Source organism: Oncorhynchus nerka, linkage group LG2 (genome assembly GCF_034236695.1).
Source record: "Oncorhynchus nerka isolate Pitt River linkage group LG2, Oner_Uvic_2.0, whole genome shotgun sequence".
NCBI lineage: Eukaryota > Metazoa > Chordata > Actinopteri > Salmoniformes > Salmonidae > Oncorhynchus > Oncorhynchus nerka.
In genome coordinates this window covers 80,134,920-80,150,059 of record NC_088397.1, presented here as the reverse complement: position 1 = coordinate 80,150,059, position 15,140 = coordinate 80,134,920, and the positions used below count along the sequence as shown (strand labels likewise).

At 43.0% G+C, this 15,140-nt stretch overlaps 1 protein-coding gene across 29 annotated transcripts in view; it reads right to left on the bottom strand.

The window, feature by feature from the left end:
• The window catches only part of cast (calpastatin), a 78,331-nt gene that overhangs the window by 22,199 nt on the left and 40,992 nt on the right, over positions 1 to 15,140 (bottom strand). For 20 of the 29 annotated variants that reach the window (XM_065003248.1, XM_065003337.1, XM_065003254.1 and 17 more), the window contains 6 exons: positions 9,757 to 9,906; positions 9,252 to 9,335; positions 2,003 to 2,131; positions 1,162 to 1,284; positions 320 to 364; positions 113 to 214 (listed from right to left, as the gene is read on the bottom strand). In XM_065003248.1, the coding sequence (XP_064859320.1) occupies positions 113 to 214; positions 320 to 364; positions 1,162 to 1,284; positions 2,003 to 2,131; positions 9,252 to 9,335; positions 9,757 to 9,906 (633 nt within the window). The remainder of the gene's footprint in view (positions 1 to 112; positions 215 to 319; positions 365 to 1,161; positions 1,285 to 2,002; positions 2,132 to 9,251; positions 9,336 to 9,756; positions 9,907 to 15,140) is intronic. The other 9 variants (XM_065003278.1, XM_065003285.1, XM_065003294.1 and 6 more) reach the window with 6 other exon arrangements.

Genomic DNA, 15,140 nt, shown 5'->3' with positions numbered 1-15,140 from the left:
TATACAACAACACACACTGTTTTACATGGTGACCGGGTGCACACGCACAACCCAATCTAAACTGCACTGTGCACACACACACACACCCACACACTCTGTGAAGGTTCTGTACCTCTATCACCTCTGGCCCGGTGTATACATGGGCTGCAGGGGCGAAAGACTCTGATGAGGGTAAGGAATCAGCCAGGGCATCGAACGGGTCCACAGCAAGCTCCTACACATGATGCAACAAAACTCAAACACAAGCAATGCAACTCCATGCCAATCAATTTAGTGCAATATCAAACCCACATCGAGAAAAGATACATGGATGATTTACCTTTTTGGCTGCCTTAGCTCCTGGGGGAACTACTTCCACCTGTACCTATAACCCAGAGCAGGAGAGGTTAGTGAATACAACACTAGGCTACTATCTGTGATACTGCTCAGCTCCTATACCCAACTGAGCTTCTGGATGGCTGTGGGCTCAATTCAACCAAACCTACATACGTAGGTCATACTCATGCAGGAACAAGAGCACCCTCTTCTTCATGTAGTCAAATCTCAAAAGGCACTTGCACATCTGAGCTATCTTTGTTGCAGGTGCATTGTAACAATTGAATAACATGAGAAAAAAGAAGAAACCCGCACACTGCTCTTCATAGAATCACTGCTCTTTATTAAGCTTTTAAGCATCGGCCTCAAGGCCTTCGTCAGAGAGGTATGCAGGTTTCTTCTTTATTCTCCTGTAGTCAAAAAAAATTGCAGAATGGTAAAGCAGGTGGCAGGTAGCCGAGCGGTTAAGAGCTTTGGGCCAGTAACCGAAAGGTTGCTGATTCGAATCCTTGAGCCGACTAGGTGAACAGTCTGTCGATGTGCCCTTGAGCAAGGTACTTAACTCTAATTGCTCCTGTAAGTCCCTCTGGATAAGAGCGTTTGCAAAATTGCAAAATTGTAAAATGGTACAGTAGAAATCCTTCACTGCGTCCAATGCACTGTGAGTCTCTGTTACAGTGCCGCTCTGTCAATTCATGATCTTGGATACATTGTGTGAAAACAGCGAAAGAATGACAAGGAAACAAACAAGTGATCAATGATAGCCCCCTAACCCCAGGGATAGCCCCACCCTCAAGAGCCTTGTACTGTTGCGTGGTTAATACACCAAAGTAAACTGGAGTCTACCTTAGTCTGTGGCCCCTTCAGAGAGGCATCTCCAGCCGCGGAAGCTGGTGCAGCAACAGCCGTAACCAACTTAGCAGGATCCTTTTTAGCCATGTCAACTTTGCTTGATGTGGTGGGCACAGTCTATAAACGCATATGGTTCAAGCCATTAGACGAGGTGCAGAGAAGAGTTCAGAGTGCTGCGCATAATCTCACAGTCAGTTTACTGGAGTGATAGGATGATTGTTAGCAGCTTGTCTGTCATTGGTAATGGAAAGGAAAGGTGCCGTGAGAAGAGAAGTACCTGAACAGAATTTGTTGTCACAGTTTAGTAAGCTAATAAGAAGGTAAACAAACCCCATCAACCTAAACCAGGTAAACATACCCAGAAGCAATACTATATATGGTGTGAAGCTACCAGAAGAAAAAGTGGAAATGCATTGTGGCTTTTCTGTGGTGACAACAGATGTGACAGACATGGTTTGTCTTGACGTGTTGAGCGTACCACAAGTGTGGGCATGCTGGGAAGACTCTTAAAGAGTAAGCTTAAGTGTAAGAGTGTCTGTCCACTTCCCACTTAGACACACAGACACCTTATAGGCCAGAAGAAAGGAAGTCCAAAGCAGAGATATGTTTTGAAATATATTGGCAGAGAGAAGAGGAAGATAGAATACCATATAAAGGGGTGGAAGAACAACTAAAACCTCAAGATCACGGGAGAGATGAGGAAGACATAACACATGGAATAATGACCCAGGAAGAGTGTGTTGAATGGGGAAGTGAGCGTAAAGAGAGCCAGGTCGGGTAAAGAATAAAGATCCAAAGAGAGAGGCCCCACACTCCTCGACTGTCTGCCATCTACCTTGGCTGTCTGTTTCGGAGACTCTTGCAGCTTTGGTACTTCAGCTTTCCATGGAGTTGCTGCCTCCACTACAATATTGCCACCTCCCGTGGTAAGAGGTGTAGCTTTGGCCGGGTGCATGGGTGCTGGCTACAATCAAGGATGAGTTAAAACCCAATGTATTCAACAGTATTCAATGTATTGACACACTGGAACAACGGTTAACGTAATAACACTGATTAATGTAATAACTTCACATTCAGTATATAACATAGAACAAGTTTTTAAAAACATACAGTCAATAATACAAACATACAGTCAATAATACAGTAGAAAAATAAGTATATATACAATGTGAACAAATGAGGTGAGATAAGGGAGGTAAAGACAAAAGAAAAGACCATGGTGGCGAAGTAAATACAATATAGCAAGTAAAACACTGGAATGGTAGATTTGCAGTGGAGGAATGTGCAAAGTAGAGATAGAAATAATGGGGTGCAAAGGAGAAAAATAAATAAATACAGTAGGGGGAGAGGTAGTTGTTTGGGCTAAATTCGAGATGGGCTATGTACAGGTGCAGTAATCTGTGAGCTGCTCTGACAGCTGGTGCTTAAAGGGAGATAAGCGTTTCCAATTTCAGAAATTTTTGTCGTTCGTTCCAGTCATTGGCAGCAGAGAACTGGAAGGAATTGGTTTTGGGGATGACCAGAGAGATATACCTGCTGGAGCGCGTGCTACAGGTGGGTGCTGCTATGGTGACCAGCGAGCTGAGATAAGGGGGGACTTTACCTAGCAGGGTCTTGTAGATGACCTGGAGCCAGTGGGTTTGGCGACGAGTATGAAGCGAGGGCCAGCCAACGAGAGCGTACAGGTCGCAGTGGTGGGTAGTATATGGGGCTTTGGTGACAAAACGGATGGCACTGTGATAGACTGCATCCAATTTATTGAGTAGGGTATTGGAGGCTACTTCGTAAATGACATTGCCGAAGTCGAGGATCGGTAGGAAGGTCAGTTTTACAAGGGTATGTTTGGCAGCATGAGTGAAGGATGCTTTGTTTGCGAAATAGGAAGCCAATTCTAGATGCAATTTTGGATAGGAGATGCTTGATGTGAGTCTGGAAGGAGAGTTTACAGTCTAACCAGACACCTAGGTATTTGTAGTTGTCCACATATTCTAAGCAGAACCACCCAGAGTAGTGATGTTGGACGGGCGGGCAGGTGCAGGCAGCGATCGGTTGAAGAGCATGCATTTAGTTTTACTTGTATTTAAGAGCAATTGGAGGCCATGGAATGAGAGTTGTATGGCGTTGAAGCTTGCCTGGAGAGTTGTTAACACAAAGTAGGGCCAGAAGTATACAGAATGGTGTCGTCTGCGTAGAGGTGGATCAGAGACTCACCAGCAGCAAGAGTGACATCATTGATGTATACAGAGAAGAGAGTCGGTCCAAGAATTGAACTCTGTGGCACCCCCATAGAGACTGCCAGAGGCCTGGACAACAGGCCCTCCAATTTGACACACTGAACTCTATCAGAGAAGTAGTTGGTGAACCAGACGAGGCAATCATTTGAGAAGCGATGGCTATCGAGTCTGGCGATGAGGATGTGGTGATTGACAGAGTCGAAAGCCTTGGCCAGGTCAATGAATACGGCTGCACAGTATTGTTTCTTATCGATGGCGGTTAAGATATCGTTTAGGACCTTGAGCGTGGCTGAGCTGCACCTATGACCAGCTCTGAAACCAGATTGCATAGCGGAGAAGGTATGGTGGCATTCGAAATGGTCGGTAATCTGTTTGTTGACTTGGCTTTCAAAGACATTAGAACGGCAGGGTAGGATAGATATAGGTCTGTAGCAGTTTGGGTCAAGAGTGTCCCCCCCTTTGAAGAGGGGGATGACCGCAGCTGCTTTCCAATCTTTGGGAAATTCAGATGACACGAAAGAGAGGTGTGGGTGTATGTGGTGTGGGCACATTTCAATGTATGCTTGTGAGGGTGACTGTATGATGTGCATGAGTTTGTCGGTGTTTGTAATTGCCGGTGGTTGGTGGTTTGTGCATCGAATTAAGGGAAGTCAATCAAAACATTGATTTTGGTATGTTATTACATGATTATTGAAGTTATTCATTAAAAAAAGTTGACTCACCTGACAGTGTAATAACCACCGTATAACCAAAAAATGTATTAGACTAAAAAAACTTTTTTTTGTACGTTATCCAGCAAGTTATTACATTAACCGGCTTCATTACATGAAAAAAAAATCATTAACCGGTGTTATTACTTACATTAACCGTTGTTTAACATTCCTTAAATTCAATTATGTAAAGGTGAAAGGGGTCCAGTGAGGGTGAGGTGCAGGGGTTGTAAAAATGTAAAGTAGGGTCAAGTTGGCCCTGGACACTGATCTAGGATAATTTTTGCATTTCCTTCTCCTAAGATTAAAATTACTTTATTGGTCAATTGCACATGAGGTCCAATCGAAATTTGACTTCTGCTTTTAACCCTACCACTCCAAAAGAGACACATACATACAAATACAGTTTCTTTTTCCTCAATAGAATGGCGCTGGAGGGAATAGCAGCCGTTTTACAGGCTATTGACCAATTGTGCGATTTTGTATTTTTTGTAGCTTATCTTTATTTTTTTTGTACATCATGTTTCCACTATCGCTTCCAATTACCGAAAAAGAGCTTCTGGACATCAAAACAGCGACCACTAACCTCGATTTGGATGAGGCTTTCTACTTCAATTAATAGGAGGGAAAGGACATACTGCTCATCCCAGACCAGGCCCAAATCCCCCAACACTCGGAAGAGGAGGCGTCATAGAGGCCGGCGTGAGGGATACTTGACGAGACTACGTCGGTGACTGGTAAACCGCGTCTACCATCCGTTCTATTAGTGAACAAGCAATCACTGGAGAATAAACTGGATGAGCTCTTTTCGAGACTATCCTATCAATGTGATATGAAGAACTGTAATATCCTACGTTTCACTGAGTCGTGGCTGAACAAGGACATGGAAAATATAAATCAAGCTGATTTTTCTATACATCGGCAGGACAGAACAGCAGCGCCGCCGGGTAAGCTCGGGGGTGGTTAACAACAGCGGGTGTGCATTCTCTAATATTAAGGAAGTCTCAAGGTTCTGCTCCCCTGAGTTAGAATACCTCATGATAAGCTGTAGACCATGGTATTTACCAAGAGTTTTTATCTATATTTTTCTTACCTGTCTATTTACCACCACAAACCAATGCTGGTACTAAGTCCGCAATCAACGAGCTGTATTGGGCCATAAGAAAACAAGAAAATTCTCACCCAGAGGAAGCGCTCTTAGTGGCCAGTGATTTTAATGCAGGGAAACTGAAATCTGTCTTCAAAATTTCTACCAGCATGTCACCTGTGCAACTAGAGGCGAATAAAAACTTTAGATCAACTTTACACCAAACACAGAGATGCATACAAAGCTCTCCATCGCCCTCCATTTGGTAAATCTGAAAATAACTATCCTCTGGATTCCTGTTGACTACAGCTCAGCCACAGCGGCCTCCAAGCTCATCAACAAACTAAGGACCCTGGGATTAACACATCTGCCATGCTGACCCTCAACACGGGGGCCACTCAGGGGTGCGTGCTTAGTCCTCTCCTGTACTCCCTGTTCACCCATGACTGAGTGGCAACGCACAACTCCAACATTAAGTTTGCCGACGACACAATGGTGGTACGCCTGATCACGATGAAGATGAGACAGCCTACAGGGAGGTCAGACACCTGGCAGTGTGGTGCCAGGACAACAACCTCTCCCTCAATGTGAGAAGACAAAGGAGGTGATCGTGGACTACAGGAAACGTAGAGCCAAGGAAACCCCCATTTACATTGACAGGGCTATAGTGGAGCAGGTTGAAATCTTCAAGTTCCTCTTTCTCCACATCTCAAGGGACCTATCATGGTCCAAACACACCAACACAGTCGTGAAGAGGGAATGGCAATGCTTGTTCCCCATCATGAGGCCAATTTTTTGGGGGCATGGGCCCTCAGATTCTCAAAAGGTTATACAGCTGCACCATTGAGAGCATCTTGACTGGCTGCATCTCCACTTGGTATGGCAACTGCTTGGCATCCGACCGCATGGCGCTACTGAGGATAGTGAGTAAGGCCCAGTACATCGCTGTGGCCGAGCTCCCTGCCATCCAGAACCTCCATACCAGGCGGTGTCAGAGGAAGGCCCTAAAAATGGTCAAAAGACTCTAGTCACCCAAGTCATAGACTGTTCTCTGTGCTACCGCACAGCAAGCGTTACCGGAGCGACAAGTCTGGGACCAAAAGGATCCTGAACAGCGTCTACCCCTAAGCCATAAGGCTGCTGAACAGTTAATCAAATGGCTACCTGAACTACTTGCATCGACCAGCTTTTTAAAAAACTGACTCCCTTGCAATGGCCCTATGCACACTCACTGGACTACCCACACGCTCACACATAATATGCTCACACACAAACTACGCTCACGCACAAACTACGCTCACGCACAAACTACGCTCACGCACATACTACGCTCACGCACAAACTACGCTCACGCACATACTACGCTCACGCACATACTACGCTCACACACATACTACTACACTCACACACATACTACTACACTCACACACATACTACTACACTCACACACATACTACTACACTCACACACATACTACTACACTCACACACATACTACTACACTCACACACATACTACTACACTCACACACATACTACTACACTCACACACAGAGTACCACTCAAAAGTATGGACACACCTACTCATTCAAGGGTTTTTCTTTATTTTTATTATTTTCTACATTGTAGAATAAGAGTGAAGACAACACTACTATGAAATAACACATATGGAATCATGTCATGTAGTAACCAAAAAAGTGTTGAACAAATGTTATATTTGAGGTTCTTCAAAGTAGCTACCCTTTCCCCCGATGACAGCTTTGCACACTCTTGCCATTATCTCAACCAGCTTCATGAGGTAGTCACCTGGAATGCATTTCAATTAACAGCTGTGCCTTCTTAAAAATGTATTTATGGAATTTATTTCCTTCTTAATGCGTTTGAGCCAATCAGTTGTGTTGTGACAAGGTAGGGGTGGTATACAGAAGATATCCCTATTTGGTAAAATACCAAGTACATATTATGGCAAGAACAGCTCAAATAAGCAAAGTGAAATGACATTCCATCATTACTTTAAGACATGAAGTTCAGTCAATGTGGAAAAGTTCAAGAACTTTGACAGATTCTTCAAGTGCTGTCATCAAGCGCTAAGATAAAACTGGCTCTTATGAGGACCGCCACAGGAAAGGAAGACCCAGAGTTACCTCTGCAGCAGGGGATAAGTTAGAGTTAACAGCCGCAGGAATTGCAGCCCAAATAAATGCTTCAATGAGTTCAAGTAACAGACGCATTTCAACATAAACTGTTCAGAGGAGACTGTGTGAATCAGGACTTCATGGTCAAATTGCTGCAAAGAAACCACTACTAAAGGACACCAATAATAATAAGAGAATTGCTTGGGCCAAGAAGCACGAGCAATGGACATTCGACCAGTGGAAATCTGTCTTTTGGTCTGATGAGTCCAAATTTTAAATGTTTGGATCCAACCGCCGTGTCTTTGTGAAAAAAAAGAGTAGGTGAACGGATGATCTGCACATGGGTAGTTCCCACGTGAAGCATGGAGGAGGTGGTGTGATGGTGTGGGGGTTACTTTACCATACACTTAACCAGTATGGCTACCACAGCATTCTGCAGTAATATGCTATCCCATCTGGTTTGCGCTTAGTGGGACTATCATTTGTTTTTCAACAGGACAATGACCCAACACACCTCCAGGCTGTGTAAGGGCTATTTGACCAAGAAGGAGAGTGATGGAGTGCTGCATCAGATGACCTGGCCTCCACAATCAACCAACCTCAATCCAATTGAGATGGTTTGGGATGAGCTGGACCACAGAGTGAAGGAAAGGCAGCCAACAATTGCTCAGCATATGTGGGAACTCCTCCTAGACTGTTGGAAACGCATTCCAGGTGAAGCTGTTTGAGAGAAAGCCAAGTGTGTCCAAAGCTGTCATCAAGGCAACGGGTGGCTATTTTGAAGAATCTAAAATATCAAATATATTTTAATAGGTTTAATATTTTTTGGGTTACTACATGATTCCATGTTTTATTTCATAGTTTTGAAGTCTTCCCTATTATTCTAAAATGTAGAACATAGTAAAAATAAAGAAAAACCCTTGAATGAGTAGGTGTCCAAACTTTTGACTGGTACTATATATTGATGCCACACACCCACTCACACTTTCACACACGCTGTTGCTATTCTGTTTATTATCTTTCCTGATTGCCTTGTCATTTTTACCCCTACCTACATGTACATATTATCTCAATCACATCGTAACCCAGCCCATTAACTTGGTACCAGTACTCCCTGTATATAGCCTTGTTATTTTCTTATTGTGTTACAATTTCCTTTTTTCCCAGCACATTTTCTTACTTTCTAACTCTGCATTGTTTGGAAAGGGCTCGTAAGTAAGAAGTTCACGGTTCACCCATTGTATTCGGCGCATGCAACACATAAAATTCTATTTGATTTGGATTGCTTTGACAGCTTTTGGAGAGGGGCGGGGAGCTGCCACACACGCCTCAATTTGCCAGCTCACTTCCCGACAGATTTTTCCCCTCGCCCACGGCAGTTAAGGTTAAATTAGGCATGTGAGGAGAGTAAGTTGATCCTAGATATGTGTATACGGGAAACATCTACCCGTAACTTAAAACCCAACAGCCATTCAAATCAAATCACATTTTATTGGTCACATACACATGGTTAGCAAATGTTAATAGACTGTAGCGAAATGCTTGTGCTTCTAGTTCCGACAGTGCAGTAATATCTAACAAGTAATCTAACAATTCCACAACAAATACCTAATACACACACATCTAAAGGGATAAAATAAGAATATGTACATATATGGATGAGTAATGACCGAGCGGCTTAGGCAAGATGCAATAGATGGTATAAAATACAGTATATACATATAAGATGAGTAATGTAAGATATGTAAACATTAATTAAGTACCATTATTTAAAGTGACCCATTTATTAAAATGGCCAATGATTCGAGTCTGTATGTAGGCAGCATCTTCTCTGTGTTAGTGATTCAGAACATACATACACAATAAGATTCAGAGGATGAAACCATGAACTATATTTAGGGGAGGGGTGTTTTGAGTTACCTTTGGGGTGTCTTTAGGGCTGCCTTTGGTCCCAGGTGATGGTATGTTAATAATAGTAGCACCTGCTGGAGAGACGAATGCCGTCTACAAAACAAGAAGCAGGCGCAGAACATATTATGGAAATGTGGTTGAGAAAGCGAGGCAACAACACATTTATGCACCATTCCAATGGACAGTGAAAAGTCCTAATCCCATCCTCCAGCATGTAAAATAGCACAATCAATAAGCTCTTTGCAGTCATGGTGAATGTTGAAGTAAGCATATCTGAATGCACCATGGGTAAAGCTGAGAAGAAGTCAATGGTAGAGAGCCCAAGCAGCTGCAGACTTTGTGAATGAAGTATTTCAGAAGATGAAACTGAGCATGAAGAGAAGAGAGGGATAAGAGAGATTCCATGTAACCGAGTACACTACACCCATGTTAATGAGGGAAGGGGGTTAAGAACATCAGAATGCGCCAAGGTTGTCCCAAAGGAATCTCCAAAGACCCAGCTAAGTCAGTCTACCTCTGGCATCGCCACTTTGGCCGTTCCTCTTTGTGTTGTCCCTGCTGTAGTAGGACTTCCTCCCGCTGTGGCACCACTTGCTGTGGCACCACCCATTGTCACGGACACCGCCCCTGGCTTTGTAGCCATGGTGGAGGCGGCAGATGCACTCTGTAATGCAACGAAGCTCGGTTACATTTGATTACTTTCAGCTTGCCTAATCCAATTGCTTCCCGATTTCATTCTGTGCCTTGTGATCGAACAACAAACGACTGATCATCAAGTCTGTACAGATGTATACGGTACTATACATAATCATAATAATCCTGCGGCAACAGAAATTTTGAATTATAATGTGGATTCCAATACATTTTTGGAAGGGTTGATCCGAAAAATGTTAGGGAAAATCAAGTCAGAAATGTAAAAGTAGAAATTACAAACTTCAGAACCCTTTTTAAACCTCAAATACACGACAAGTCTTACATTTTCTGCATTGCAGAAAAGTTAACCTGCAACAGGGTGATCAAATTAAGATCCTACATCTGCAGATACAGTGGGGCGAAAAAGTATTTAGTCAGCCACCAATTGTGCAAGTTCTCCCACTTAAAAAGATGAGAGAGGTCTGTAATTTTCACCATAGGTACACTTCAACTATGACAGACAAAATGAGAAGAAAAAAAATCCAGAAAATCACATTGTAGGATTTTTAATGAATTTATTTGCAAATTATGGTTAAAAAGAAGTGTTTGGTCACCTACAAACAAGCAAGATTTCTGGCTCTCACAGACCTGTAACTTCTTCTTTAAGAGGCTCCTCTGCCCTCCACTCGTTACCTGTATTAATGGCACCTGTTTGAACTTGTTATCAGTATAAAAGACACCTGTCCACAACCTCAAACTGTCACACTCCAAACTCCACTATGGCCAAGACCAAAGAGCTGTCAAATGACACCAGAAACAAAATTGTAGACCTGCACCAGGCTGGGAAGACTGAATCTGCAATAGGTAAGCAGGTTGGTTTGAAGAAATCAACTGTGGGAGCAATTATTAGGAAATGGAAGACATACAAGACCACTGATAATCTCCCTCGATCTGGGGCTCCACGCAAGATCTCACCCCGTGGGGTCAAAATGATCGTAAGAACGGTTAGCAAAAATCCCAGAACCACACGGGGGGACCTAATGAATGACCTGCAGAGAGCTGGGACCAAAGTAACAAAGCCTACCATCAGTAACACACTACGCCGCCAGGGACTCAAATCCTGCAGTGCCAGACGTGTCCCCCTGCTTAAGCCAGTACATGTCCAGGCCCGTCTGAAGTTTGCTAGAGAGCATTTGGATGATCCAGAAGAAGATTGGGAGAATGTCATATGGTCAGATCAAACCAAAATATAACTTTTTGGTAAAAACTCATCTCGTCGTGTTTGGAGGACAAAGAATGCTGAGTTGCATCCAAAGAACACCATACCTACTGTGAAGCAAGGGGATGGAAACATCATGCTTTGGGGCTGTTTTTCTGCAAAGGGACCAGGACGACTGATCCGTGTGAAGGAAAGAATGAATGGGGCCATGTATCGTGAGATTTTGAGTGAAAACCTTCTTCCATCAGCAAGGGCATTGAAGATGAAACGTTGCTGGGTCTTTCAGCATGACAATGATCCCAAACACACCGCCCGGGCAACGAAGGAGAGGCTTCGTAAGAAGCATTTCAAGGTCCTGGAGTGGCCTAGCCAGTCTCCAGATCTCAACCCCATAGAATATCTTTGGAGGGAGTTGAAAGTCCGTGTTGCCCAGCAACAGCCCCAAAACATCACTGCTCTAGAGGAGATATGCATGGAGGAATGGGCCAAAATACCAGCAACAGTGTGTAAAAACCTTGTGAAGACTTACAGAAAACGTTTGACCTCTGTCATTGCCAACAAAGGGTATATAATAAAGTATTGAGATAAACTTTTGTTATTGACCAAATACTTATTTTCCACCAAATAAATTCATTAAAAATCCTACAATGTGATTTTCTGGATTTTTTTCTCATTTTGCCTGTCATAGTTGAAGTATATCTATGATGAAAATTACAGGCCTCTCTCATCTTTTTAAGTGGGAGAACTTGCACAATTGGTGGCTGACTAAATACTTTTTTGCCCCACTGTAGGTATGCAGTGCATGCCTGTGTATGATACAAGTGAAACCTGATTAGCTCAGTAGGTCAAGCCAAAGGAATTGAGTAGCTCAAGCCAAAGGAATTTTAAGGGCACCTCAAGGTCAAGTTCTTATAAGGGGTAACTATAAAAGCTCTAGTCTAGGCTAGGGGTACGGTATTCGACTCAAATAACCTTAAAACACCCTATTCAATCAGCATTATCCCATACACTCAATAATGTATGTGAACTTAGGTGACATAACTATCATGGTTAAATGTGACTATGTTGACATAACATACCACACTGAAGCACATAGTCTGCTTTAAAAATAGCATTGCATGTTCAACCAAAGCCTCTCCCTGGGTTACACGCAGAGGCAGAAACCAGGATAAGTTACATTTTATGTTGCATTGTCATGGAAAAGGCCCAAAAGGGTAGTTGAACGACACATGAATACGCCACCACAGGTTGGCATCTCTACCCTGTGCCGTCACCATGGCATTGTCTGGGCATAGAAGAGAGGACATTTGGAATAAATTCAGGGAAGAGATTCAGGCAACATCTCTGGGGAAACCAGTTCTGCAATCCCTTTGTCCCGAGTGGTCAACGACACAACGAACACCTAAACCCATGTTGAAATGTTGGTTGCACTTTGATTAAAACCCATTTATAAGAATATGTTCAGTCCTCCCACAGCTCACCCAATTACCACAACAACAAAAACATTCAACCAAAAGAACAGTTTGTCCAATCTGTTTAGACCCTATAAATATTATTATTGTTATTATTATTACTATTATCATTATAAATATTGGGCTGGAGACCAGTTAAAGAAGGTGCAGTTGAATGTGTGCAGACTAGAGGCGTTCTCTGTCCTTAATCTTTCTATTTTCTGGAGCAAGACCAACTAGCAGAAAGTTCTACAGTGTTTAGAGTGGAGCTTTTGCACTGACAGAAGTTGGGATCAGATTGACACATACAACAGTCAATCTAAGCTGGACCTAATAGTAGAACTAAGAATCAATTAACCTCGTGATTTGTACAGTATGCCATTTTTTTGTTAACAACCCATTTCTTAACAACCTATGTCTGGAGGTCAACACATTTTATAGAGCCAAGGAAGTGCTGCATGTTTTCCCTCAATAAAACCAAGCACATAACAATACCAAGCCTACAGGCACATTACCAAGCATCCTGAACATATATTAACGTATAGAGTATGGAAGGTGTAGAACATAAAAAACATAGAAAGTATAGAATATAGAAAATGTCATTCTTAAACCATTGTTCCACTTAGGGATGCACGATATATTGGGGAACAGATCGGAATCGGACGATATTAGCTAAAAATGCCAACATCGGTATAGGCCGATGTCTAGCTTAACGCTGACGTGCAACATTGATGTCAAAGCTGACGTGCATACCTATATAACGTAGGTACATGACGTAATGACCCCACGTAAGATTTTGCGCTACATGTGCAACACAGCATTCCTAAGCTAACCCACAATGTCTGCTGTGTGGATCGAGCAGTCAACAAGTAGAGTAGTCAATTGAAAGAATAAGAACATTTCAGTGAGACAACTCATAGGCGAAATCCATTGAAGCCAACATAATGGAATTCATTGCCCTTGACAATCAACCGTTCTCTGTCGTGGGTGATGTTGGCTTTCACCGACTGGTTGAGCACCGGTACACACTACCAAGTGCTCTATTTTTCAGATGTTGCCCTACCGGAGTTACACAGCAATAGCGTCACTGCTATTAGCTTCACGACATACATACTATGGAACGCCGATTGTGTCTTTGCGTGTCAAAAAAGATACAGTAGCACTGTCAAAGCTGTACAAAAAAGTCTGGAAACAAGCGAACAGCGGCCACGAACGATGTGTTTACAATACCGCGCAGGTAATAAAGCATAATTTGTCTGACCTCAACTTCTGGGGTAGCTAGCTTTAGCTTGGTACCTAGCTAGCATCAATACAACCAGCCTGAAAACAATAACCAGTAGAAACTGCAGTCATTTTCATTATTCTTAGCAAAGATTTAGGAATCCTTGTGAGTATTAGCTAGGTTGGCACTTGTTGTTCGCCTATTGAAATTGAACTTCAGTTCATGAAAATAAATAGCTAGCCAGCTTCTCTGTATATATCAATGATGTCGTTCTTGCTGCTGGTGATTCTCTGATCCACCTCTACGCAGACGACACCATTCTGTATACATCTGGCCCTTCTTTGGACACTGTGCTAACAAACCTCCAAACGAGCTTCAACGCCATACAACACTCCTTCAGTGACCTCCAACTGCTTTTAAATGCTAGTAAAACTAAATGCATGCTCTTCAACCTATTGCTGCCTGCACCCTCCCGCCCGACTAGCATCACTACTCTGACCTAGAATATGGGCGGTTCTGACCTAGAATATGTGGACAACTACAAATACCTAGGTGTCTGGTTAGACTGTAAACTCTCATTCCAGACTCACATTAAGCATCTCCAATCCCAAATTACATCTAGAATCGGTTTCCTATTTCACAACAAAGCCTCCTTCAGTCATGCCTCCAAACATACCCTCGTAAAACTGACTATCCTACCGATCCTTGACTTCGGCGATGTCATTCACAAAATAGCCTCCAACACTCTACTCAGCAAACTGGATGCAGTCGATCACAATGCCATCTGTTTTATCACCAAAGCACCATATACTACCCACCACTGCGACCTGTATGCTCTCGTTGGCTGGCCCTCACTACATATCCGTTGCCAAACCCACTGGCTCCAAGTCATCTATAAGTCTTTGCTAGGTAAAGCCCTGCCTTATCTCAGCTCACTGTTCACCAAAGCAACACCCACCCGTAGCACACACACTAGTAGTTATATTGCACTGGTCATCCCCAAAGCCAACACCTCCTTTGGCCGCCTTTCCTTCCAGTTCTCTGCTGCCAATGATGGGAACAAATTGTAAAAATCTATGAAGCTGGAGTCTTATATCTCCTTCTCTAACTTTAAGCATCAGCTGTCAGAGCAGCTTACCGATCACTGTACATGTACACAGCCAATCTGTAAATAGCACACCCAACTACCTCATCACCATATTATTACTTACACTCTTGCTCTTTTGCACCCCAGTATATCTACTTGCACATCATCATCTGTACATCTATCACTCCAGTATTAATGCTACATTGTAATTATTTCTGCCTCTACGGCCTATTTATTGCCTACTCTCTTCATACAGTTATTGACTGTATGTTTGTTTATGTGTAAC